Source organism: Panthera uncia, chromosome B4 (genome assembly GCF_023721935.1).
Source record: "Panthera uncia isolate 11264 chromosome B4, Puncia_PCG_1.0, whole genome shotgun sequence".
NCBI classification, from domain to species: Eukaryota; Metazoa; Chordata; class Mammalia; order Carnivora; family Felidae; genus Panthera; species Panthera uncia.
Window position 1 is genome coordinate 52472842 of NC_064809.1, and position 25792 is coordinate 52498633.

General features: G+C 35.6%; 2 protein-coding genes across 3 annotated transcripts in view; one reads left to right on the top strand and one right to left on the bottom strand.

Annotated features, from left to right (window-relative positions):
* The window catches only part of SLCO1B3 (solute carrier organic anion transporter family member 1B3), a 74154-nt gene extending 61472 nt beyond the window's left edge, over positions 1-12682 (top strand). For both annotated transcript variants that reach the window (XM_049627130.1, XM_049627131.1), the window contains 2 exons: positions 320-437; positions 11166-12682. In XM_049627130.1, coding sequence (XP_049483087.1) covers positions 320-437; positions 11166-11373 — 326 coding nt within the window. In that variant the 3' untranslated portion in view covers positions 11374-12682. The remainder of the gene's footprint in view (positions 1-319; positions 438-11165) is intronic.
* A 10221-nt stretch (positions 12683-22903) lies between these two features.
* The window catches only part of SLCO1A2 (solute carrier organic anion transporter family member 1A2), a 56938-nt gene continuing 54049 nt past the window's right edge, over positions 22904-25792 (bottom strand). Inside the window, exon 15 of the mRNA XM_049627160.1 lies at positions 22904-23869. Within this exon, the coding sequence (XP_049483117.1) occupies positions 23650-23869 (220 nt within the window). The 3' untranslated portion in view covers positions 22904-23649. The remainder of the gene's footprint in view (positions 23870-25792) is intronic.

Consider the following 25792-nt stretch of genomic DNA (forward strand, 5'->3'; position numbering starts at 1 on the left):
CACAACATTCTCCTTTTCATCAGTCAGGCTTAAGTTACTTGGGAATCATAAGAACAGAGTGTACATGCGTTTAATGTTCCATCTTCTCTTCCCTATGTGTGGCGGGTGAGGTAGATAACAGATATATGCTATTATATGTGATTTGAGCCTTTGAGATTCCTAACAGTCTCAATTATTGAGTAAATTTAGGTCAAAACAATGGAAGAGTGCTTTAAAATTTTTAACTTTTACTTAATCTAAAATGTATCAGTGTGGAATATCACATAGTTATGTTTGAAACATGTTCCTTGAATTGACCTTTTCTCATCTCATGTTGCAGGAGGAATTCCAGCTCCTATATATTTTGGGGCTCTGATTGATAAAGCATGTATGAAGTGGTCTACCAGCAGCTGTGGGAAACGAGGGTTTTGCAGGTTGTATAACTCCAGATTATATGGGTAAGATGTCATAAATATATTTCTTGAATTGATTTTTTCCTTTGACTATATTAATGCCTAAAAGATGACATGTCATTTTCGGTATAATAATGATTATAAACACCATTTAATGAACTTTGTATTCATGTTGTATCAGGCAGCATGGTATCTCATTTTAACACTCTTAGCAACTGTAGGAAATGGATTTTTTTCCTTTTTCCTTAAATATGAAGAAATAAAGACTCAAAAAGAATAAGTAATTTGTTCAAAATCATACAGTAAATAACAATAAGATCTGGGATTTGTACTCAGGTTTTTGTTGTTGTTGTTGTTGTTGTTTCTAAAATCTCTCCTAATACTAAAGAAAACTATTTTCAGTGACATTCTGGCTTCTCTAAGATGATATAAAATTATCAGCTGGAGCTCTGGTCATAGGTCTGGAAAAAAAAGGAAAAATATTGTTTCTACAATCTTCTACTCATGGGGAAACAACTGGATGGTCATCTAGAAAAAAAATAGTTATGGGGCGCCTGGGTGGCGCAGTCGGTTAAGCGTCCGACTTCAGCCAGGTCACGATCTCGCGGTCCGTGAGTTCGAGCCCGGCGTCAGGCTCTGGGCTGATGGCTCGGAGCCTGGAGCCTGTTTCCGATTCTGTGTCTCCCTCTCTCCCTGCCCCTCCCCCGTTCATGCTCTGTCTCTCTCTGTCCCAAAAATAAATAGAAAACGTTGAAAAAAAATATATATATATATAAAAAGAAAAAAAATAGTTGCAATAGTACTTTAACCTTACATAAAAAATAAATGCACATTAATCAAACACATATATTTACAATATGAAACTACAAGTATTAGGAAAAAAACTCTGGTAGAAATACTTTTAATTATCTAGGAAGCAGGAATGTGTTGCTCAGTATGATCCTAGCCCCTAAAACCACAGTAGAAAAAACAAAACAAAACTCTGTGTCCCAAAACTGAAGCAAAGTTCAAAGACAAAAGGTAAATTGGAAAAAGAAGGTGTAACTTATAACCAGACACAAGGCAAATGTCCTGAATATATAAAGAGCTCCTAAAAAATAAAAAATAAACAGTTCCAAATGCTGGCAAAGATATGGAACAATGGGAAATCTTTTGCTTTGCTGGTGGAAATGCAAAATGGTACAGGCACTTTAGAAGAGTCTGACAGTTTCTTTTAAAGCTAAACATAGGCTTGCTATATGGTCAAGTAATTGTGCTTCTAAGGTATTTACCCAAATAAGCTGAAAACTTACACTCATACAAAATCTGTATGCAAATATTTATGGCAGTTTCATTCATAATTGACAAAAAAAAATGAAGCAACTAAGATGGTCTTCCATGGTAAATGGATAAACAAACTATGGTACATTCACGCAACAGAATACTATTCAACCATAAGAAGAAATGAGCTATTAAGCTACAGAAAGGCAAGGCAGAATCTTTTGCCCAGTGTGGAGCCCCACAGAGACTTGAACTCATCACCTTGAGATCAAGACCTGAACTGAAATCAAGAGTCAGACGCTTAACTAACTGAGCCACCCAGGTACCCTGAGACAGGAAGGATTTTTTTTTGATGGAAAAGATTTTTATTTTTATTTTCTTATGAATATATTTTCAAATTGGCTTACATACAACACCCAGCGCTCATCCCAACAAGTGCCTTCCTCAGTGCCCATCACCCATTTTCCCTCTCTCCCATCCCCCCATCCACCCTTAGTTTGTTCTCTGTATTTAATAGTCTCTTGTGGTTTGTCTCCCTTCCTCTCTGTATCTATTTTTCCCCCTTCCCCTTCCCCCATGGTCTTCTGTTCAGTTTCTCAAGATCTACATATGAGTGAAAGCATATAATATCTGTCCTTCTTTGACTTATTTCACTCAGCATAATACCTTCCAGTTCCATCCACGTTGCTGCAAATGGCACGATTTCATTCTTTCTCATTGCCAAGTAGTATTCCATCGAATATATAAACCACATCTTTATCCATTCATCAGTTGATGGACATTTAGGCTCTTTCCATAATTTGGCTATTGTTGAGAGTGCTTCTATAAACATTGGGGTACAAGTGCCCCTATGCATCAGCACTCTGTATCCCTTGGGTAAATTCCTAGTAGTGCTATTGCTGGGCCATAGGGTAGATCTATTTTTAATTTTTTGAAGAACCTCCACACTGGTTTCCAGAGAGGCTGCACCAGTTTGCATTCCCACCAACAGTGCAAGAGGGTTCCCATTTCTCCACATCCTCTCCAGCATCTATAATCTCCTGATTTGTTCATTTTGGCCACTCTGGCGTGAGGTGATATCTGAGTGTGGTTTTGATTTGTATTTCCCTGATGAGGAGTGACATTGAGCATCTTTTCATGTGTCTGTTGGCCATCTGGATATCTCCTTTGGAAAAGTGTCTATTCATGTCTTCTGCCCATTTCTTCACTGGATTTCTTGTTTTTTGGGTGTTAAGTTTGGTAAGTTCTTTATAGATTTTTGATACTAGCCCTTTACCCGATGTCATTTGCAAATATCTTTTCCCATTCTGTCGGTTGCCTTGTAGTTTTGTTGGTTGTTTCCTTTGCAGTGCAAAAGCTTCTTATCTTGATGAGGTCCCAACAGTTCATTTTTACTAGTAATTTAATTCCCTTGCCTTTGGAGATGTGTCAAGTAAGAAATTGCTGCAGCTGAGGTCAAAGAGGTTGTTCCCTGCTTTTTCCTCTAGGGTTTTAATGGTTTCCTGTCTCACATTCAGGTCTTTCATCCATTTTGAGTTTATTTTTGTGTATGGTGTAAGAAGGTGGTCTAGTTTCAATCTTCTGCATGTTGCTGTCCAGTTGTCCCAGCACCATTTGCTAAAGAGACTGTCTTTTTTCCATTGGATGCTCTTTCTTGCCTTGTAAAAGATTAGTTGGCCATACATTTTTTGGTCCAATTCTGGGTTCTCTATTCTATTCCATTGGTTTATGTGTCTGTTTTTGTACCAATACCATACTGTCTTGATTACACCTTTGTAGTAGAGGGTAAAGTCTGGGATTGTGATGCCTCCTGCTTTGGTCTTCTTCTTCAATATTACTTTGGGTATTCAGGGTCTTTTGTGGTTCCATAACAATTTTAGGATCATTTGTTCTAGGTTTGAGAAGAATGCTGGTGCAATTTTGACTGGCATTGCATTGAATGTATAGATTGCTTTGGGTACTATTGACATTTTAACAATGTTTGTTCTTCCAATCCATAAGCAGGAAATCTTTTTCCATTTCTTTGTGTCTTCTTCAAATTCCTTCATAAGCTTTCTATAGTTTTCAGCATACAGGTCTTTTATATCTTTGGTTAGGTTTATTCCTAGGTATTTTATGGTTTTTGGTGCAATTGTAAGTGGGATCAGTTTCTTTATTTCTCTTTCTGTTGCTTCATTATTGGTGTACAGAAATGCAACTGATTTCTGTACATTGATTTTGTACCCTGCAGCTTTGCTGAATTCATGTATCAGTTCTAGGAGTCTTTTGGTGAAGTCTTTTTGGGTTTTCCTATGTAGAGTATCATGTGGTCTGTGAAAAGTGAAAGTTTGACTTCTTCTTTGCTGATTTTGATGGATTTTATTTCATTTTGTTGTCTGATTGCTAATGCTAAGACTTCCAACACTATGTTAAACAACAGTGTTGAGAGTGGACATCCCTGTCGTGTTCCTGATCTCAGGGGGGAAGCTCTCAGTTTTTCCCCATTGAGGATGCTATTAGCTGAGGGCTTTTCATATATGGCTTTTATGATGTTTAAGTATGTTCCTTCGATCCCAACTTTTTTAGGGTTTTTATTAAGAAACCATGCTGTATTTTGTCAAATGCATTTTCTGCATCTATTGACAGGATCATATGGTTCTTATCATTTCTTTTATTAATGTGATATATCACATTGATTGATTTGTGAATATTGAACCAGCCCTGCAGCCCTGGAAAGAATCCCACTTGATCATGGTGAATAATATTTTTTATATGCTGTTGAATTCAGTTTGATAGTATCTTGTTGGGAATTTTTGCATCTATGTTCATCGGGGGTATTGGCCTGTAGTTCTCCTTTCTTGTGGGGTCTCTGTCTGGTTTAGGCATTAAGGTAACAGTGGCTTCATATAATGAGTCCAGAAGTTTTCTTTCTATTTCCATTTTCTGGAACAGCTTGAGAAGGATAGGTATTAACTCTGTTTTAAATATCTGGTAGAATTCCCCAGGGAATCCATCTGGTCCAGGACTCTTATTTTCTGGGAGATTTTTGATAACTGATTCAATTGCTTCACTAGTTATGGGTCTGTTCAAATTTTATGTTTCTTCCCATATGAGTTTTGGTAGTGTGTGGGTGTCTAGGAAATTGTCCATTTCTTCCAGGTTTTCCTATTTGTTGGCATATAGCTTTTCATAGTATTCTCTGATAATTCCTCATATTTCTGAGGGATTGGTTGTGATAAATCCATTTTCATTCATGATTTTATCTATTTGGGTCTTCTCTCTTTTCTTTTTAGAACTCTGGCAAGGGGTTTATCAATTTTGCTTATTTTTCTTTTTAAAAAATTTTTAAAATGTTTTTATATTTTTGAGACACAGAGACAGAGCATGAGCAGGGAAGGGGCAGAGAGAGAGGGAGACATAGAATCCGAAGCAGGCTCCAGGCTCTGAGCTGTCAGCACAGAGACTGATGCAGGGCTTGAACTCATGGACTGGTAGATCATGACCTGAGCTGAAGTCGAATGCTTAACCGACTGAGCCACCCAGGTGCCCCACTTATTTTTTCAAAAAAAACAACTGTTTCATTGATCTGTTCTACAGTTGTTTTTTTTTTTTTTTTTTTTTGGATCCCATATTGTTTATTTCTGCTCTGATCTTTATTATTTCTCTTTTTCTATTGGGTTTGGGGTTTCTTTGTTGTTCTGCTTCTAGTTCCTTTAGGTATGCTGTTAGATTTTGTATTTGGGATTTTTCTTGTTTTTTGAGATAGGCCTGGATTGCAATGTATTTTCCTCTTAGGACTGCCTTAGTTGCATCCCAAAGGGTTTGGATTGTTGTGTTTTCATTTTCATTTGTTTCCATATATTTTTAAATTTCTTCTTTAATTGCCTTGTTGACCCATTCATTCTTTAGTAGGATGTTGTTTAACCTCCATGCATTTGGAGGTTTTCCAAACTTTTTCCTGTGGTTAATTTCAAGTTTCGTAGCATTGTCATCTGAAAGTGTGCATGGTATGATCTCAATTATTTTATATTTACTGAGGGCTGTTTTGTGACCCACTATGTAATCTATCTTGGAGAATGTTCCATGTGCACTTGAGAAGAATGTATATTCTGCTGCTTTAGGATGAAAAGTTCTATATATATCCGTCAAGTCCATCTGGTCCAGTGTACTAGTCAGGGACATTGTTTATTCACTGATACTCTGTAGAGATGATCTGCCCATTGTTGTAAATGGAATATTAAAGTCCCTGCAATTACCACATTCTTACCAATAAGGTTGCTTATGTTTGTGATTAATTGTTTTATATATTTGGGTGCTCCTGTATTCCGTGCATAAACATTTATAATTGTTAGCTCTTCTTGATGGATAGACCCTGTAATAATGATATAATGCCCTTCTTCCTCTCTTGTTAGAGTCTTTAGTTTAAAATCTATTTTTTTTTTTCAGATATAAGTATGACTATTCTAGCTTTCTTTTGACTTGCAATAGCATGATAGATGGTTCTTCATCCCCTCACTTTCAATATGAAGATGTCCTCAGGTCTAAAATGGGTCTCTTGTAGACAGTAATTAGATGGGTCTTTTTTTTATCCATTCTGATACCCTGTGTTTTTTGATTAGAGCATTTAGTCCATTTACATTCAGTGTTATTATTGAAAGATTGGGTTTAGAGTCATTGTGTTATCTGTAGGTTTCATGCTTATAGTGATGTCTCTGGTGCTTTACAGTCTTTACAACACTCACAGAGCCCCCCTTAAGATCTCTTGTAGGGCTGGTTTAGTGGTGATGAATTCCTTCAGGTTTGTTTGTTAGGGAAAACCTTTATCTGTCCTTCTATTCTGAATGACAGACTTGCTGAATAAAGGATTCTTGGCTGCATATTTTTCCTATTAAGCACATTGAAAATTTCCTGCCACTCCTTTCTGGCCTGCCAAGTTTCAGTAGATAGGTCTGCTACTACCCTTATGTGTCTATCCTTGTAGGTTAACGCCTGTTTATCCTTAGCTGCTTTCAGAATTCTTTCTTCATCTTTGTATTTTGCCAGTTTCACCATGATATGTCATGCAGAAGATCAATTCAAGTTATGTCTGAAGGTAGTTCTCTGTGCCTCCTGGATTTCAGTGTCTGTTTCCTTCCCCTGATTGAGGAAGTTCTCAGCTATGATTTGTTCAAGCACACCTTTGGCCCCTTTCTCTCTCTTCTTCTTCTGGAACTCCTATGATACATATATTATTCCATTTCATTGAATCCCTTAGTTCTCTAATTCTCCCCTTGTGATCCAGAATTTTTTTATATCTCTTTTTCTCAGCTTCATCTTTTTCCATAATTTTATCTTCTATTTCACCAGTCTCCCCCTCTGCCTCTTCAATTCTCGCTGTCATCACCTCTAGTTTATTTCGCACCACATTTACAGCATTTTTAATTCATCATGACTATTTTTTAGTTCCTTGATCTCTGCAGCAATAGATTCTCTGCTGTCTTCTATGCTTTTTTCAAGTCCAGAGATTAATCTTATGACTGTTTTTCTAAATTATTATTCAGTTATACTGTTTATATCTGTTTTGAGCAATTCTTTAGCTGTCCTTTCTTCCTGGAATTTCTTTTGAGGAGAATTCTTCTGTTTCATCATTTTGGCTAGTTTTATGTCCCTTATGTGTTTTAAAAGCTTGTTATGTGTCTTGCGCCTCTGAGAACTACTATATTAAAGAGGGGTAATACACTGTCCAGGGCCTGGCCCTTCAGGAGGTGTTTTTTGGAGAGTGTACTTGCTGTCTTTTGTTGTGAGTTTGGTTACTTTATCTCCCTACTCATAGTGATGTTTTGAACTCTTCACTAGGTGTGCTTTGATTTGTTCCTTGAAGTATCCCCAGAAAGGAAAACAAACAAACAAAAAACACACAGAAAACAAAAACACTCAAACACACGCATAAACAAAAAAACAAAAACAAAAAAACCAAACATGAGCTACAAGTAAATAAAAGGGTGGAAGAGGTACTGATGGAAGAGGCCTTATCCCATACAAAGAGAAATGACAGGGGAGGGGAAAAATAAAGAATAAAAATTGACCAGAAAAACTATATGGCTTAATCCAGAGAGAAAGAGTAAGAAAAATAAAGAAGGAGTAAAGGAAAAAGAAAAAGAAAATAAAGTTATCCATACAAAGAAACTGTAGGGCTTAATCCAGAGAGAGAGAAAGGAGAATAAAGAAAGAGATGTGGAACATGTATCAAGAGAATGGATTAAATATGTCTGTTTAAACAAGCCAACAACCAGAGTAACCAGACTAGAGGAGGGAAGAGATAAGAAGGAGAAAAGGAAAGAAGAATGTATCTATATAATAAGAATTGTCTGAGAATTACATCAGGCAATGTGACAGCGCTGGTCTGGAGTAGGGGCCATCTGGTTCATCAGTATCAATCTCACTCCAGTAGATACACAGTTATCAGGTGCAGAGGGGCGTGGCATGGTGTGCACTGGCCTTGCCTCCACTGTGCCCCACCCCCCGGGTCTCCGTTGCTGAAGTCCCACCTTGTTGGTGATGAGGAGAAAATGGTGACACCCCAGTCTCTCCTCCATGGGCCAGGTGTCCCAAACCACTCTGTTTGAGCTGTCCTCACTGTGCTTCGGCTGCAAATGAGGCGGTTTGTCTTGCTCCGCCAACTCCAGTGTCCTGGTGCTTGGCTGGAATTCAAACTCCCACTCTGTGCGCCCAGTACTGGGGAAGCAGCACTCCATGCTGCCCAATAGGTGGTCCCTAACTGGTGGGCACAGGCCAGGCAGCTGACCCCAGTCCCAGTCCGGAGAAAGCCCCTCAGTTAGAGATTGCCTCTTTCTCTGTCCCAGTCTGTGATTTTTCTTGTCTAGATACAGACCTATGCTTCCCCAGCTGCTTCTTCTCTTCCCTTTGTCTCTCTGCAGAAGGGGATCCCTCCCCTCGGTTCATTTTGTCTCTTCCAGTTCACAGTCACACACCTATGACCCATCAGGTTGTCCTGGTGGGTCCCTGGAAGCCACAGTCTCTTTTCCTTCTGGACTATTGGAGTTCAAAGTCCTTTAGCTTCAACACTACTTTGTGAGACGAGGGACCTTTGGATCCCCCTACTTCTCCACAATGTTGGCCCCCCCTCCTAGGAAGAATCTTAAATGCACATTGCCAAGTGAAAGAAGGCAGTCTAAGAAAGCTACTACTTTCTGTCATGAAGTTTGCAATATTGCAACCAGCTGGAGATAACTAACCCTCTTTAGAACTCTTAACACTTTGAAGCTCACTCAAGGGCCTTATCACTTTCCTTTTGGTCAGTTGTGTTCATTGCCTAAAGTACTTTGAAAAGTACTGCCTAGACATTGTCTAAAGTGGAATTTTAAAAAAGCAGTGTGTTCCCCAGTGAAGAAACAGCAAAACCTAGTCACCTTATGATTTTTTTTTGGATTTAATATTTGAGGTAACCAGATAATTGTTCATTCATTTTATCTAGCATAAAAATAATGTAAACAATTCCTACTCCAAGAAGTAGAAATCTACATTATGATATCAATCCCTAACCTAAACCCAGTTTACTCAAGTTTTCTTAGCAACAGTTACATAACCAGAAACACATAGTAATTTTTCTCAGTAACAATAGAAATTCTGAAAAGTTTAACATTGTTGTAGAACTACTTGACATAACCCAAGGATGAGACAAATATATTTGAAGGTTTAAAATATTTCTTTTGTTATATGTGGGACACCACAACATTCTATTGTAATTTTAATAAATTTAAGCTTATATGGCTCAAAATTCTATAAATCCATTCAGCTTCAATTAAGCCTAATAATTGTTCAAATATTTTTTTTTGTGTAAAGCTTGTCAATTAGTTAACAATGTCATGAGGCCAGTGAGTGTTTCCTAACCTACTAGGTCAGTGACAATCAGTCTTTCTTGTTCATTATAATCACCTGAGGAGCTTTAAAAACTGCAAATATCTGTGTCCCATCTTCAGAAATTTTTATTTAATTGTTCAGGGACTGTGGCATGGGCATGGGATTTAAAAAAATCTCCTGGTATAATTCTAATGTGCAACCAAAGCTGAGAATCATAAGAATCGACCATGTGTGCAAGATAATTTAATGTAGCTTTGTTAAAAACTTCCAGTAGGTGGGCTAGATTCCAAAATCTATAAAGAACTCACTAAACTCCACATCCAAAAAACAAATAATCCAGTGAAGAAATGGGCAGAAAACACGAATAGACACTTCTCTAAAGAAGATATCCAGATGGCCAACAGTCACATGAGAAGATGCGCCATGTCACTCCTCATCAGGGAAATACAAATCAAAACCATAATGAAATGTCACCTCATGCCAGTCAGGGTGGCTAAAATGAACAAATCAGGAAACTATAGATACTGGGGAGGATGTGGAGAAACGGGAACCCTCTTGCACTGTTGGTGGGAATGCAAACTGGTGCAGCCGCTCTGGAAACCAGTGCGGAGGTTCCTCAAAAAATTAAAAATAGACCTACCCTATGACCCAGCAATAGCACTGCTAGGAATTTACCCAAGGGATACAGGAGTGCTGATGCATAGGGGCACTTGTACCCCAATGTTTGTAGCAGCACTCTCAACAGTAGCCAATTTATGGAAAGAGCCTAAATGTCCATCAACTGATGAATGGATGAAGAAATTGTGGTTCATATACACAATGGAATACTACTTGGCAATGAGAAAGAATAAAATCTGACCATTTGTATCAACATGGATGGAACTGGAGAGTGTTATGCTAAGTGAAATAAGTCAGGCAGAGAAAGACAGGTACCATATGTTTTCACTCTTATGTGGATCCTGAGAAATGTAACAGAAGACCATGGGGGAGGGGAAGGCAAAAAAAAAGAGAGAGGGAGAGAGCCAAACCATAAGAGTCTCTTAAAAACTGGGAATAAACTGAGGGTTGATGTGGGAGGGAGGGGAAAGTGGGTGATGGGTATTGAGGAGGGCACCTGTTGGGATGAGCACTGGTGTTGTATGGAAACCAATTTGACAACAAATTTCAAATAAATAAATAAATAAAACTAAAACAAACAAACAAACAAACAAACAAAAAAAAAAAAAACCACTTCCACTAGGCCATACAGCATGGGCTGTGGACTGCATTTAGCCTATAAACTAAACTTTGGCTCCTGGTTCAATCTAAATGAATTCAATTTGATGATCTGTTAGTTAATTCATTTCCTTCATAGTCTCTTTCCATTACACATGAACTAATCCATCTTTGAGAAAGCTAAACATTCCAAGTATACCTTACTTTTATGGAAAGCATTTAGGTAGATCATTAATCATGCTTAGTTTCTGTGGCTTATATATTCCTTTTAAAATAATTTTAAAAACCCTCCTATGTATCAGTAAAAATAACCACTAGAATTGCTGACTGAATATTCTTATGTATAATTTCAAATCCCATTTCTTTTTCCTCTTGAGGTCTTCTGCATACTGGAGAACAACACTGTAAATTGTTTTAAATGACTGAAAATGGAAATTCAATTTTTTTCTCTTTTAACAGAAATACCTACTTGGGCTTGATTGTGAGCTTAAGATTTTCAGCACTTATTCTGCTTGTTGTATTAATTTTCACTATGAAGAAAATATATCAAGGAAAAAATACCAAGGCGTCAGAAAATGGAAGAAAAGATATGAATGAAGCAAACTTAGAACCCTTAAATAATGATGGATATTTTGTACCTTCTGCAGACAATGAAGCACATATGTAAGGGGAAGAAAAAAATATGTTGCTGTGTTTTACACTAACATTGTATTAAAGTAGTAGGATGTTATTTTGAGCAGTTCTTGGTCTTTTCACTGAGAGTCCTCACACTCTTCCCTTATGAAAGTACAGCAAATCACCTATGAATTTGTCATAATGAACCAGACTATATATAAAAAGGAATGAGAGTACTCTTTGTTCAGGGTATGACTATGCATTTTAGGTGAACATTAATGCAGATGATCCATACAAATTTATAGTGAGAGGTATGGTTAGTATGTAATAAAAAATTTTTGCCCAGGTAATTGTAACTCAATAAAACCAGTGACTAGAAAATAGAAGTAAAAAGGAAGGAGAAAAATAAATAACCTTAAAAAAAAGCCTAATACTTTTTTTTTTTTTAAACCAGTTTGGCCCATGTTACTCAAACATGAAGTTAATGTGATGGAGGCTTTATACTATGATGACATCTGTCATTCATGTATTAAGTCATATATTTCACAGACCTCATTAATTTATAATTTGAAATTGCATTTGACCATGAACCCCTGATGTATCCTCTTCCAACTTTCCATTAAAATACTAGTGAAGAAGTAGACATAATTGAGAATTTGCAAGCTATGATTGTCAGACAGCACATTACAGAATGTGTTAAGTTTCTTTCAGGCCCATGGAAGTGGATTAAGAAAACTGACATTAACTTGAGAAACCAAAGCCCATTACAAGATGTATCTTCATTCCATTTGCTCCCTGGAAGACATGGAGTTTGTACCAGATAACTTACCAGCTGTTTCTCAATTACGTGTGTGTGTGTGTTTGTGTGTGTGTGTGTGTCTGTGTGTCTGTGTGTGTTTGTTTGTTTTTGGTGCACCAAGAGACAGCTTTCACAAATAAGATAAGGGTGGATGAGAACAAATGTTTGAATATTGTGTTGGTTAAGTGACAACAGCTTTATACTGACTGCTAAAAATTTGTAGTTTTTATACTCAATAAGGTTAAAGGACAATTTTTGGCATTAGAATAACCTGTAAAACTTTTTTTAAAAAGAAACCAGTTATGTACCCACCCCCAGAGATTCTGATTCAAAACAATTTTTCATGTATCCTAGACATCTCCTTTAAAAAAAAAAAGTCTAGGGGCACCTGGGTGGCTCAGTCGGTTAAGCGTCCGACTTCGGCTCAGGTGGTGATCTCGCGGTCCATGAGTTCGAGCCCTGCGTCGGGCTCTGTGCTGACAGCTCAGAGCCTGGGGCCTGTTTCAGACTCTGTGCCTCCCTCTCTCTGACCCTCCCCCGTTCATGCTCTGTCTCTCTCTGTCTTAAAAATAAATAAATGTTAAAAAAAAATAAAAAAAAATATTAAAAAAAAGTCTACATAGAGTCCCTGATAAAGAGATACAGAAAACCACAGGATAGGAGAAGGTATTCCCGAGTATGACAAAGTCACATAATATGATGCTTGCTAGAATCTGAGAATTAGCCTACAAGTTATGTATATTCAACTATTCTCAAACTGTAGCCCTGAGAAGATTTATTCCTCCCACAAACAGAGATTTGGAAAAACCACCAACATGCTCAGTTACTATGTTACAAGTCTGGTGTGACCTTGTCTCAAAAAATAGAGAAAATTATGAAGCTGTTTTTTAAAGCATTATAAAAAAAATAAAGGCAACATCTTGAATATTTATTCCACAATTTTTGAGTGTCAAATATATTTCAAGTATAAAATATCTGTCAAGCAAAATGAAATATAATAGTAAACAAAACAAAACAAAACAAAACAAAGGACCCTATCTTGTGGAGCTTATACTTTAAAGGAAACAAACATTACCAATGTTATAAAATTAACTGTTATAAAATTATAAAATGATATAAATTAAAAGAATATATTTATAAATGTGATATGTGCAGTGAAGGAAAAGAATATTAAAATATGCCTCAGATTATTTGATCTAGTTCAGAATCCAAGAATCCAGAATATTAATCCTTAATTCAATGACATTTATTAAACAGGAATACAAATCCTAGGGGAAAGCAGAGGGGAGTGGGAATTCTACAAAAATATGAATAAGGAAAGTTTGCAAGGACGCAAAATAATGCAAGAGTGTAATTAAGACATACATTGGATAAGGTTAAAAGAAGACAATGGCCAAAAAACCTTATCAATGATGAAGTTGAATTTGAAAATTTGTGAAAATGTGGAGGAAAAAGATAAAAAAGCAAATTATGGAAAAAAGGTAGGTGATTTAGAAGTCAGATGGCAATTTAGAGGACAAACTAAAGCACCAACCTAGGAAATTTGATATATTTGAAGAGGAAATCAGATCTAGAAAAGAAACATTAAAAATTTCGTGGCAGAATGCCTTTCTGCTGTGAAGAGAGACTTCAGTATACAGCCTAAGACTTTTTATTTGCACCCTGTCTTTACAATCCCATCCATTTTCATGCAGGGGGAACTTTTACTATGATATTTTTTCCTTCTGAATTTTTTTCCACTTAATTAACTGCGTCTCAGCATTCAGATCTAGGCTCAATCACCATTCCTTCAGTGTCTCTGACTTCTCTGCTTAAAAGTCCTCCAATTATATTTGTAGCAACATAGGACTTAAAAAAATAGTGATTTTACATGTATTTATGATTTGTTAACTGTCTCCCTCACAGTCATAAGCTCTAGGAAGGTAGAAATTAAACTCATTTTACCTATTTTATTTCCAGCATTCAGCTCAGTGTCCTACACATAGCAGGTGCTTCATCAATTATTTTTGAATGAAGGAATAAGTGAATGAACAAATGAACTCCAAAAATGCCACTCATAAAAACAATATGCAAACATTTTAAAGCTCCATTAAGGTCATTGGATAGGGAGTGGGGACTTTAGATGTTTTGAAATTTTTCTTTAATATTTTTAAATGAAAAAATAAAATTTTAAAACATTTATTTTCTTATTTTGAAAGAGAGAGAGAGAGAGAGAGAGAGAGAGAGAGAATGATCAGGGGAGGGGCAGAGAGAGAGAGGTTGAGAGAGAATCCCAAACAGGCTCTGCACTGTCATCACAGAGCCTGACATGGGGCTCAATCCCACAAACCATGGGATCATGATCTGAGCTGAAATCAAGAGTTGGACACTTAACCAACTGAGCCACCCAGGTGTCCCTAAGAAATACTTTTCAAAATGTTAAAAATATCTTTTGACTGCCATCTACATGCTAAGCACATGTAACAAAAACATTTATGAAACAGTCTTTGCCCTATGGGAGCCCACAAAAGAGTTGGAGAAACAGGCATGTAAACATATGATAATATACACTATAATAAATACTATTCTAGAATAAACATGTCCTTGTCTCTCATTCACAGGGACCATTGTCACCTCTGTTTCGATTTCAACATAGGTATTTTTGGATATTTTACCAAAAATTGAGAATTAATAATAAAAAAAATTCCAGTGAGAGCACTATGCAAGTGGAGCATTTTCAGCAACACTGGGGAGCACTCCTGCCCCTAAGTCACAGATGGATCTTTGACCCCAAACCAATCTCCATTGTTAAACCTGATGTTGCCCCCAGTTCCATCATTAGAAGTTTATTCTTTTGAATTAACACTTGGTCTTCACTTAAATTGGAAGGGATCACGAATTATCAGTCATGTAATAGTGTGAGTGAGATTCCAATCTTTTCTCTAGAAGCAGGTTTGTGATAATGGGAATGGAGAACATGAGGATATTCCGAAAATAAGAGAAGAGGTCACAGAAAAGTGAGATTATAAACACCAAAATATCCTTTGTCTATTTTTAGGATTGATACTAATGATACAGTCCTATACATTTTAAACCTACAAAAATGTTCCACTGAGTCACATTCACTTAAATAAATGTCTTCATTTGTCTAATGAATTTGTCTAATCATTTGTCTCATAATCTGTTTAATATCTGAGCTTGATTCTGATGATTTGTCTATTCAGACAGTGTGTTTTATTGTTTTTTTGTGTGTCTTATACTTTTTTGTTGAAGTCCATAAATGTATTATAGGACAGTCAATACTGAGGTGAATATCTTCTTTATTTGTAGATGAGTCCATCTTTCTTCTGCCAGGACTGTATTGTGGGGTTTGTTGCAGAAGTAGAGCTGGGTTTGGAGTTTGTTTTTGCTATAGATACCCTCAGTGTACCTAGGGCTTCAGATTCCTCCAGGGAAACCTTGTGTTTAGAGTTCTACTCCCTATATGGATTTGCTTCTCCCTTTTGTTTTGTTACCCAGAAATAATCTGTGTCTTCTAGCTCTCCCACTGTATTCCACTCTTATTCTTACTAGATGCTTGCTACTATCGTGGGTTTACAGGTATGGAGGAGGGAGACTGAAACAAACTCTGTGAACCTAGGTCTTGGGAGTGAAACTTTTCTTTCTTGCTTCCCTTCCCAATTGTAGTAGTTTTCACCAGTAACCCTGAGCTACAGTTTTTGTTGCCATTCCCCACTGGAAAGAAAGGCTGTTGTTACTTAGTGGAAAGAGGGGGTACTGGTCTGTGTAGAATTTGAGCAGTGCCTGCTGTTTTCTCTCCCCCAGCCAGCATTAATAGTGCTTTTACAAGATTCTCTCTAATGTTCCCTGAGGATGCCTGGTTGGGCTCATGGAGGAATCACCTGCAAGAGGTGTAAAACCCTTCTCTTTGCCACCTTCAGGACCTTCACATGCCAACCCACATATGGTCTTTAGGTACTCATTAAAAATTTCTAGCTGAATCGTTTTACTAACTTATACGGCATTGAGTGGCTTCTGCCCTAAGTGAGTAAATGTTCAAATTCTGTTTCTCCCTGCAGAAGCCTCTCCTTCTTCAGCTTTCTAGTTAGCTGCTTGCACACTAATATCAATTCACTGATGGGTTTGAGAAAAGTTATAATTTGCATTTTCTTAGTGTAAAGTTGTAGGTGCAACAATCCTTCCTGCTCTGTGCATGCCTGAACTGAAACCGGAAATCTCACTCTTATTCCTTTAATGAAAAAGAAAATGTGTTTCAATTAACTATGAATTTGCAAGACCATTTTAGATAACTAGAGAGTAGTTCTCTTCCTTTCCCTCACTTGATTCTAGTCAGTAGATTCTCCAATAACTAGTATCATATATTTGGTAAACAGATCTTAGTACACATATCATTTCTAAAGTAACTCATTCTATAAGCTCAAGTCATCAGGCAAGAAGGCTTTTAATTTTTTTTTTATTGAGTTCCATCTATCTTCTCAGTTAATTTTTTCTTTTAAAGATTGGATTTTTTAAATTAGAGTCTATTTTTATTAACTCAAACAATTATCCCTAGCAACTGTGCATAAATAGTTCTAGTGATGTTCTTCTAGCAATATTTCCCATACTCTTAATATGATCTTTTCATTAATATGAAGTCTCTAAACAAACTGATAAGGAAAAGAACAAATAATGCCATTAAGGATGAAGGTAGAAGAAAAGGCGTAATCTTGCAAATACATCTGATATTTGGAATGCCTGCACAAACATATCCAATATGGTGAACTTGTTAGAAGTCATTAGTGTATATTACACCAGGTCTATAAGTTATTTTTCTCACATGTTTTAGGAAAATATACAGAATTATGAAAACAATGAGGTTTTCCCATCATGTGAAAGCCAACTAAATATCTTTTCTGTATTTAGCCTATTCTAAGAAACTTAGCACATTAGGTATATATGTACTGTTTGGAAGAATGTATCTCTTTCTCTCTCCCCAGAAACATCCTTTCCTCCCTTTCAAGTAACTTACACTACTGTCATTTACTTATAAAAAATGATACTGGTGAAAGATGTCTTTTGAATTTACCAAGTTGGCATATCATTGGGACCAATCAAATTATAATCTTATTTGGAAATTGACTGCAACAAGAATTATATCCCTCTCAGTGCTACTGTGATTTTCTTTTCTTTTAAGTAACATTTGTTTAAATTTTTATTAAGACCAAATGCAAAAAAGAATATCACTGTTTCTAACAAAGTTCTGGGCACTATTGTCCGGTATGAGTTGTATATATACATGTATTAACCAGGCTATAACACAGAAAAAGTAAAAGTAAAGTAAACTTATTGTTTAACAACATAAAAACAATCTACTGAGATAGTTGTTTGTTGGATCCACAAATCTCTTGAGCAATAAATTTAAGAAGTAGATACATGAGTCGTAAATTTTAAAATCACTTCCAGGATTTCCTATGCTCACTGTATGGTTCAACAAACTGAAAAACATTTTAAATATTTAGTCAATAAAACTCTTTGTTTCTATTCTAGAGCAGGAGATAATATGAAATCAACTTAAGTTTCAAGACCACAGTATTGTGTAGAAGCATTTATTAATCTAACCCTGGACGTAAGTGAGCTTAGTGTGAAAATATAATTAGCAACATGCATCTACTTTCTAGATATTTATCAATTTTTATAAAATTTATCAATATTTTAATTGTGTTTTTCCCCTTCTTCTCTCTCTCTCTCCTTTTTTCTTTCCTTTCCTTAGTCTTGTCTTTCTTTTCCCTAAACTGAATAATTCAATCCTGAGCCATTAGATGGAGTCAAAAAAGTAAGCATGTAGGTAGATAGGAAACATTAGCTATTGAGGGAACTACAGGGAACTGAGTGGCATGTAAAAGCTCAAGGGTTCAAGCAATGCTAGGAGAGTGTCCATAAGAGGGATGGACCAACATGGGTGCCAGAACCTGAGGAAATGAATATTGATCAGGGTTTTCTAGAGGAACAAAATCAATAATATAGATAGATAGATATAGATATAGATAGATATAGATATTAGGCAAGCAATTTTGAGACATAGGGAAGAGTTTATGTTGCACTTTGAGTCCAGAGACAGTCTGCTGGCAGAATTTCCTCTTCTTCAGGAGACGGTAGTCTTTTTTTGATTAAGGCCTTCAACTGTTAGGTTGAGGCTCACCCTCACTATGGAAAGTAATCTACTTTAGTCAAAGTCTACTGGTTTAGATGTTAATCTCATCTAAAAAAATACCTTCATAGAAACATCTAGAATAATGCTTGGTTTACTATGTGGGTATTATGACCTTGCGAAGTTGACATATAACATTAACCATCACAGGAGTAAAGAGGACAATAACACATGGGCATTCTGGTATGGGTGACAAAATCTAAATAGAGGTAGACATCCCTGTAGGAGGAAGCAGGACAGAGGTATGATGTGAGGTGTTGGAACTTCAGTAGAGTAAGAAAGATTTCCAGGTAGGAGAGCAATTACAGTACATAGTGTTGGACTCTGAGTGGAGTGAAGAGGGCATCTGCAAGGGAGAGAGAGTGGCACCAGAAGTGGAAGATTGGGTGGCACCCAGGATGGGGGATTGTTTGCCAATGCCACATTGCCTTAATTATTTTAGTTTTATAGGTTTTAGTATCTGGTGGTGGGCTTCTCCAACTTCATTCTTCTTCAAGATTGCATTGACCCTTTATATTTCCATGTAAAAGCCAAATAATCTTGTCAGTGTCTGCATTTCAAAAAGTACTGGGATTTTGTTTAAGATTTCACTGAATCTGTAGATAAATTTTGGAAAGACTGACATCCTTACAGTATTAAATGTTTTAACCAATAAATATGATATAGATATTCATTTCTCTGGATACTCTCTTGTAGCTTTGAGGGTAGAGGTCTTGGATACCTGCCATGAGATTTATCCCTAAGATTTCAATGTGGTGGGGTTTTTTTTTTTTTTTGATACTATACTACATAGTATGCTTTACTAATATCATTTCCTAATTGCTATTGATACTTGAAAATCCGTGTTTGATTTTGTGTATCCAGATTTGTTAAAATTCACTTATTTGGACAGTTTATGTCTAGTAACTTTTGGATTTTCTGCTTACACAACACGTCACTGATGATTTTATTTTTTCTTTTCCTATCCTTACAAATTTTCATTCATTCTTTTCCCCTCCTGTTTCTCTGGCTGGGACATTGGGCATAATGTTAAATGGAAATGATGACAGCAAGTGTTTTCTTCTCACACTCATCCTCAGCAGGAAAGCTTTTAATATTTCTTATTAAACTGTAATATTTGCAGTAAGTTTTTTTGTTGTTGTCATTTTTTATCATGATTGTGTCCTGAAGCATATTACATGGAATTTGTTGTGGGTTTTTTCTCATCTTAAATATTCACTTTTAACCTTATTTTGTATTCATTTAATTTTTTCTTATATAGGCTCTCCTCTCTATAAGCTTATATTATAAGCTTTCTTATATAGGCTCTCTTCTATATAAACTCTACATTATAACCTTAATATTCCACAAAACTTAGCCCTGACCCTGCTGGTGCAGATTTTCAGCACTACATCAGGTGGCCAGGCTCTGGCTGTCTTCCTGCTCCACCTTCCTCAAATGTTGGTCTCCATTCTTATGCCTGTTTTCTGGTTGCAAGGTGGCTCTTGCTCCTCAAGGCCTAACATCCACAGTTCAGGTAGGAAGGAAGAAAGACCACACAATATATTCTCAGAAAGTTTTGTCTTTTTATTTTGGAAAAAAAATTACCAATTAGCAAGTTTCTGCCAATAACTCATATCTGTAATTAAAGGAGATATTCTTCATTCCCTTCAATCATTCCTTCAATTAGGACTGGATTTTTTTTCTTTCTCTATCAATCTGGAGTCATCATTTCCCACCAAGACCTGAATGGCGAGCTTATGCAAAAACTCCGATTACTCAGTGACCCATTACACATTCACAGTGTTGGAAATTACATTGTGCTATTATTTGTTGTTCTATAATTGTTTTCTGTGTATATTTATTCACCTAATAAAATGGCGCCAACTTTCATTCTACTTAAATTCTACAGACTACACTTAGTTCACATCACTGTCAGGACCTCTAGGACCATATATCCTCTAGGACCAACAAATGCAAAAGTAGTTGTTCAATAAACACCCACTGAAGAACCTCAACAACTCTTCAAACTGGAAGACTCAGTTTGTCCCTTTCTGTAAAATGCATCATCTTATTTCTTTTATTATTATTATTGTTTTTGCTGATGTGTTATTATTCTTCATGAAGTACTATTTTTTAACCATGATTTATATGCACAGGGGGAAAATTCAGAGTGCAAAATGAGCTAAAATGAAGGACATATATATTATTTTTTCTTCTCCTCCTGATAGTCCAGTGCTGCAGAGGCAACCATTTTAAGCAGTTCTAATAATATGTGTATGCTAATTTTATGTTAATTTATCAAGTTTAAAATATTTGTTAACTTCGTGTTATGAAATATGAAGAATAGTTATTCCCTCTCTTTCCCTTTACATATATATTCCCAACTTTTATATTTTCTTAAGTTCTTATTTTTTGGTTCTTGTAAGCATTGATTATAGTTAGAATTATAAATAACACATTAAATTACTATTTCTATTTCCATTAACTTAGACTCTCCACAATATTAATTAAGAAAGTAAGTGATCCTAGGCTTCCCTCTATCTATCTTCTCCTTTTCTCTTCTCCACTTTTATCTGCTATGACATTACGTCTACCCTATCGTGAAGAAGTTTAAGTGTTCAGAGCAAGAACTGACCTCCACAGATCTCCTAGATCACAAAGCACTCCAACTACTTTCTCCAATTTTCTTTCCTCCACCAAGAAATGTCAAGAGAGAACCCTATGCTCTCAGGGTAAAATGCCGTCTGCCAGGAGGAGATAAGAATGAGCCCAAAGCACTGGGTCCAAAACCATGTCTCTTTTTTTCTAGGTAGTCAAATTTGTTGGCATATATTTTTCATACTATTCTCTTATAATTGTTTGTATTTCTGTGGTGTTGGTTGTTATTTCTACTCTCTCATTTGTGATTTTATTTATTTGGGTCCTTTGTCTTTTCTGTTTGATAAATATGGCTGAAAGTTTATCAATTTTATTATTTTTTTTCAAAGAGAACCAGTTTCTGATTTCATTGATCTGTTCTATTGTTGGGTTTTTTTGTTGTTTTCTCTTTGCTTGTCTTTTGTTGTTTTTTGTTTTTTATATTGTTTGTTTTAGTTTCTACATCATTAATTTCTGCTCTAATCTTTATTATTTCCTTTCTTCTGCTGGCTTTAGGGTTCATTTGTTGTTCTTTTTCTAGCTCCTTTAGATATAAGGCTAGGTTGTTTATTTGAGATTTTTCTTGCTTCTTGAGATAGGCCTATACTGCTCTTTACTTTTTAGAGTGCTTTTGCCTTATCCCAAAGGTTTTGGAGTGTTATCTTTTCATTTTCATTTGTTTCCATGTATTGTTTTACCTTTATTCTTTGACTTCCTGGTTGACCCACTTGTTGTTTAGTAGCTTGTTGTTTAGCCTCAATGTACTTGTGGTCTTTCCAAGTTTTTTTTTTGTTTTTTTTTTTGTGTGTGGTTGACTTCTAGTTTCATAGCTTGTGGTCAGAAAATGTGCATGGTTTGATTTCAATTCTTTACAAAAATTTTTAAGGCCTGTTTTGTGGCCTAATATAAGTTCTATTTTCAGCATGTTCCATGTGCACTTGAAAACAATGTGGATTCTGCTCTTTTAGGAGGAAATGTTCTGAATATATCTTTTAAGTCAATCTGCTCTAGTATGTCATTCAAAGCCATTGTTTCTTTGTTGATTTTCTGTTTAGATGTTCTGTCCATTGATGTCAGTGGAACGTTATAAAATTCCCTTCTATAGTTACATAGATAATTGGATAGAGTATACATGGCTACAGATTTTTCTCATTCAGCCTGTTGAATATACCATGCCATTCCCTTCTGGCTTACCAAGTTTCTGTTGAGAAATATCCAGCTATCCTATGAGTCTTCCCTTGTAAGTTAAAGACTTCTTTTTTCTTGCTTCTTTTAAGAGTGTTTCTTTATCACTATATTTTGCAAATTTAATTATAATATGTCTTATTGTTGGCCTGCTTTTGTTGATTTTTGTGGGACTTCTCTGTGCCTCCTGGATCTGGATATCTGTTTTCTTCCCAAGATTAGGAAAGTTTTAAGCTATTACTTCTTCAAATAAAATTTCTGCCCCCCTTTACTCTTTCCTCTTCTTCTGAAACTTCTATAATATGAATGGTAATAAATTTGATGGAGCCACTGAGTTCTTTAAGTCTATTCTTGGGTTGTATAATTCTTTCTTTTGTTCACTTTCATTATTTTCCATTATTTTGTCTTCTAGGCCACTAATTCATCCCTCTGCTTCTTCCAGCTTGCTGTTCATTACATCAAGCCTGCTTCCAATATCATTTATTGATTCTTAATCTCTGATTGATACTTTTTTTTAACTCTTTCATCTCTTTTGTAAGGCTCTCACTGATGTCTTCTTTTCTCAAGCCCAGGGGCTATCCTTATGATCATTGCTTTAAGTTCTCCATTAGGAAGGTTATTTATATTTGTTTTGCTTAGCTCTCTGGCTGTGGCCTTAGCTTGTTTTTTTTATTTGTGATAAATCCCTCTGTCTTCTGGGAAAATGTTCCTCTGACAATATCTGACACTATAACTTTTAAGGATTATTTTTTTCCAATATTATACTTTCATCCTTTGACACAGATACTTGTTTTTCAGAGAGAATTTAGTCACCAGGTTTGAACTGCTAAAAAAAAAATTCCAACAATCTTTGTTACATGATTTTTAATAAACTGACTCAGTTTTTCAGTATTCTGAACAAAATGAGCAAATATATTGCTTGAGTAATAAAGCAGAAAACAAATTGATAGTAGGTGATGGCATAGTAATGAGTAATCTATTTTTAAAACAATCATGTCTGGAATGAATAGGAAAAGTTAAAGAACAGTTAAAGAAAAGAAAAATTCTTTAAGGAAAAGTTAAATAATTAGAAGACATCAGCTTCTTTCACATAAAAATGATGAACTTGAATAAAGTATTTAAATAGTCATGTAAGCAGGATAAGAATTTCAGTCTCTAACCCCAATAACAAAGCAGAAATTCAATGAAATTAAACAGATTTTCCTAATAGGAAATTTTTAAGATCAATTGGAAAAGGAGATGTGGGATATATACCCTTATTTCACATGAGTTAAAAGAGAAATTGCTATTTTAACATAAAAAATAAAACTGGGTCTAATATCCTGTTTTGAAGGTTGTTATAAATGTCCTCTGAGGAAAATTTCAAGTGCCGTGGATGCCTCAGAAATACCATCAGTGAACATTTTTTTATCTTGGGTAAAAAAAAAATTGAGGTTCATAAAGATAAGAAAAAGTTACGCACTTACCCCTATTGATTTTAAAAGCAGTTCGGTTATAAGTGTAGTCCACAACTCTGGGAAGCATGATATAATAGGGCATTACAATTTAGTTTTCAACTCATTATCATTCAAAACTTTGGAATTTTGGTCCATATCTTTACACTCATTTTCCTTCTTTGTAGTTTTTGTCTCTGTAAGTATAGTTCCTGAAGAGGCATTTTCACCAGGTAGATGACGATTCTTCAAAATATTTAGGATTAAAAAGGCTGGGATATAGCTTAATCCTCTTAGAGCTGCTGGCAAACCAAGGTAGATGTATCTATAAAAAAAATGTTTTTAAATATTAGGCTTACATAGTGTGGTGAGTACAAGCTAGTTTTGAGTATCTTTAATTATTAATATTTCATTCCCATGAGGACAATCGCAGCTGTTTTGCATGTCAATCTTATATAAGCAACTTTGCTGAACTCACTTATTAATTGTTTGTTAATTTTTTTTTTTTGCAAATTTTCATCTAGAAAGTTCACACTTATTTTCTTTTCTTATCTTTGGGTTTTTTAAAATCTTTTTACAACAAATTGAACCTCTGGTTTGAATGCAATACTGATAATGGCAGCAGTTGTATTCTAGTATTTAATAAGAATGCTTCCAAAGAATAACCATCAATTGTATTATATTATATATTCTGTGGGTGTCTTTTTCATGGCTTTTTAAAAAAGGTTTATTTATTTTAAGAGAGGGAGAGAGGTAGAAAGAGAATCGCAAGCAGGCTCCATGCTCAGTATGAAGCCTGACACAGTGTTCAATCTCACAACTATGAAATCATGACCCGAGCCAAAATCAAGAGTTGGACACTTAATCAGCTGAGGCACCCAGGCGCCCCTGGATGATTTTACTCAGATTAAGAAAGTTCCTCTTCCATTCTGAATTTGCTCAGAATTTCAATTATGAATGCATAAAGTATCACCAGATTATTTTTGTTCCTATAGTTAGCAGAACATCAAAGATTTTGCCCCCTTAATTGTGTTAATAGAGTATATTAGGTTAATAGATTTTTCTAATGTTGAACCATCCTTGCATGACTAAACTCTATCAGTGAAGCTTTATACATTATTACATTTGATTTATTATTTTTTAGAATTTTTGCATGTGTATTTATAAGTTAAGCCAGCCTATACTTTTTTCCTTATGCTGAACTTGTCCAATCTGAATATCAAGACTGGACACTTGTATTGTTCAACTTTTTTTCTGTTATCAACAATACTGCAGTAAACCTCCTTTTACATGTCTCCCTGTGTATGTTAGCAAGATTTTCTCTAAAATGTCTCAGGGTCTTAGAGTACCCAACTCAGCAATTGTCCAGACGTTTTCTTCAATAGTTTTTATTCACTACCAACATTCTTTATAGTCTATAGTGTCTTCTGTCATAAAGAAAATTTTTAGATTTATATTTAGTGATATTGGCTCATTTCTTGCTCTTTGGTTTGTGTGTGTTTTTTTTTTCAACTCAAACTCAAAGCAATAAGGATCAGAGATATGTGGCTGTGTTGTTGCTGTAAACAACCAATCTACTATTGGTTTAATTGTTATTTCTTTGTAAGTCACCTATTTATTTCTCTGGTAATTTTTATATTCATTTTTCTTTATCTTGAATGTTTATAATTTTACTCTGATATGCTCATTTATATATTTTTTGACTATGCCTTTAAAATGTATGCTGAAAACTATAGAAAGCTTATGAAGGAAATTGAAGAAGATATAAAGAAATGGAAAGACATTCCCTGCTCATGGATTGGAAGAATAAATATTGTCAAAATGTCAATACTACCCAAAGCTATCTACATATTCAATGCAATCCCAATCAAAATTGCACCAGCATTCTTCTCGAAACTAGAACAAGCAATCCTAAAATTCATATGGAACCACAAAAGGCCCCGAAGAGCGAAAGTAATTTTGAAGAAGAAGACCAAAGCAGGAGGCATCACAATCCCAGACTTTAGCCTCTACTACAAAGCTGTCATCATCAAGACAGCATGGTATTGGCACAAAAACAGACACATAGACCAATGGAATAGAATAGAAACCCCAGAACTAGACCCACAAACGTATGGCCAACTAACCTTTGACAAAGCAGGAAAGAACATCCAATGGAAAAAAGACAGTCTCTTTAACAAATGGTGCTGGGAGAACTGGACAGCAACATGCAGAAGGTTGAAACTAGACCACTTTCTCACACCATTCA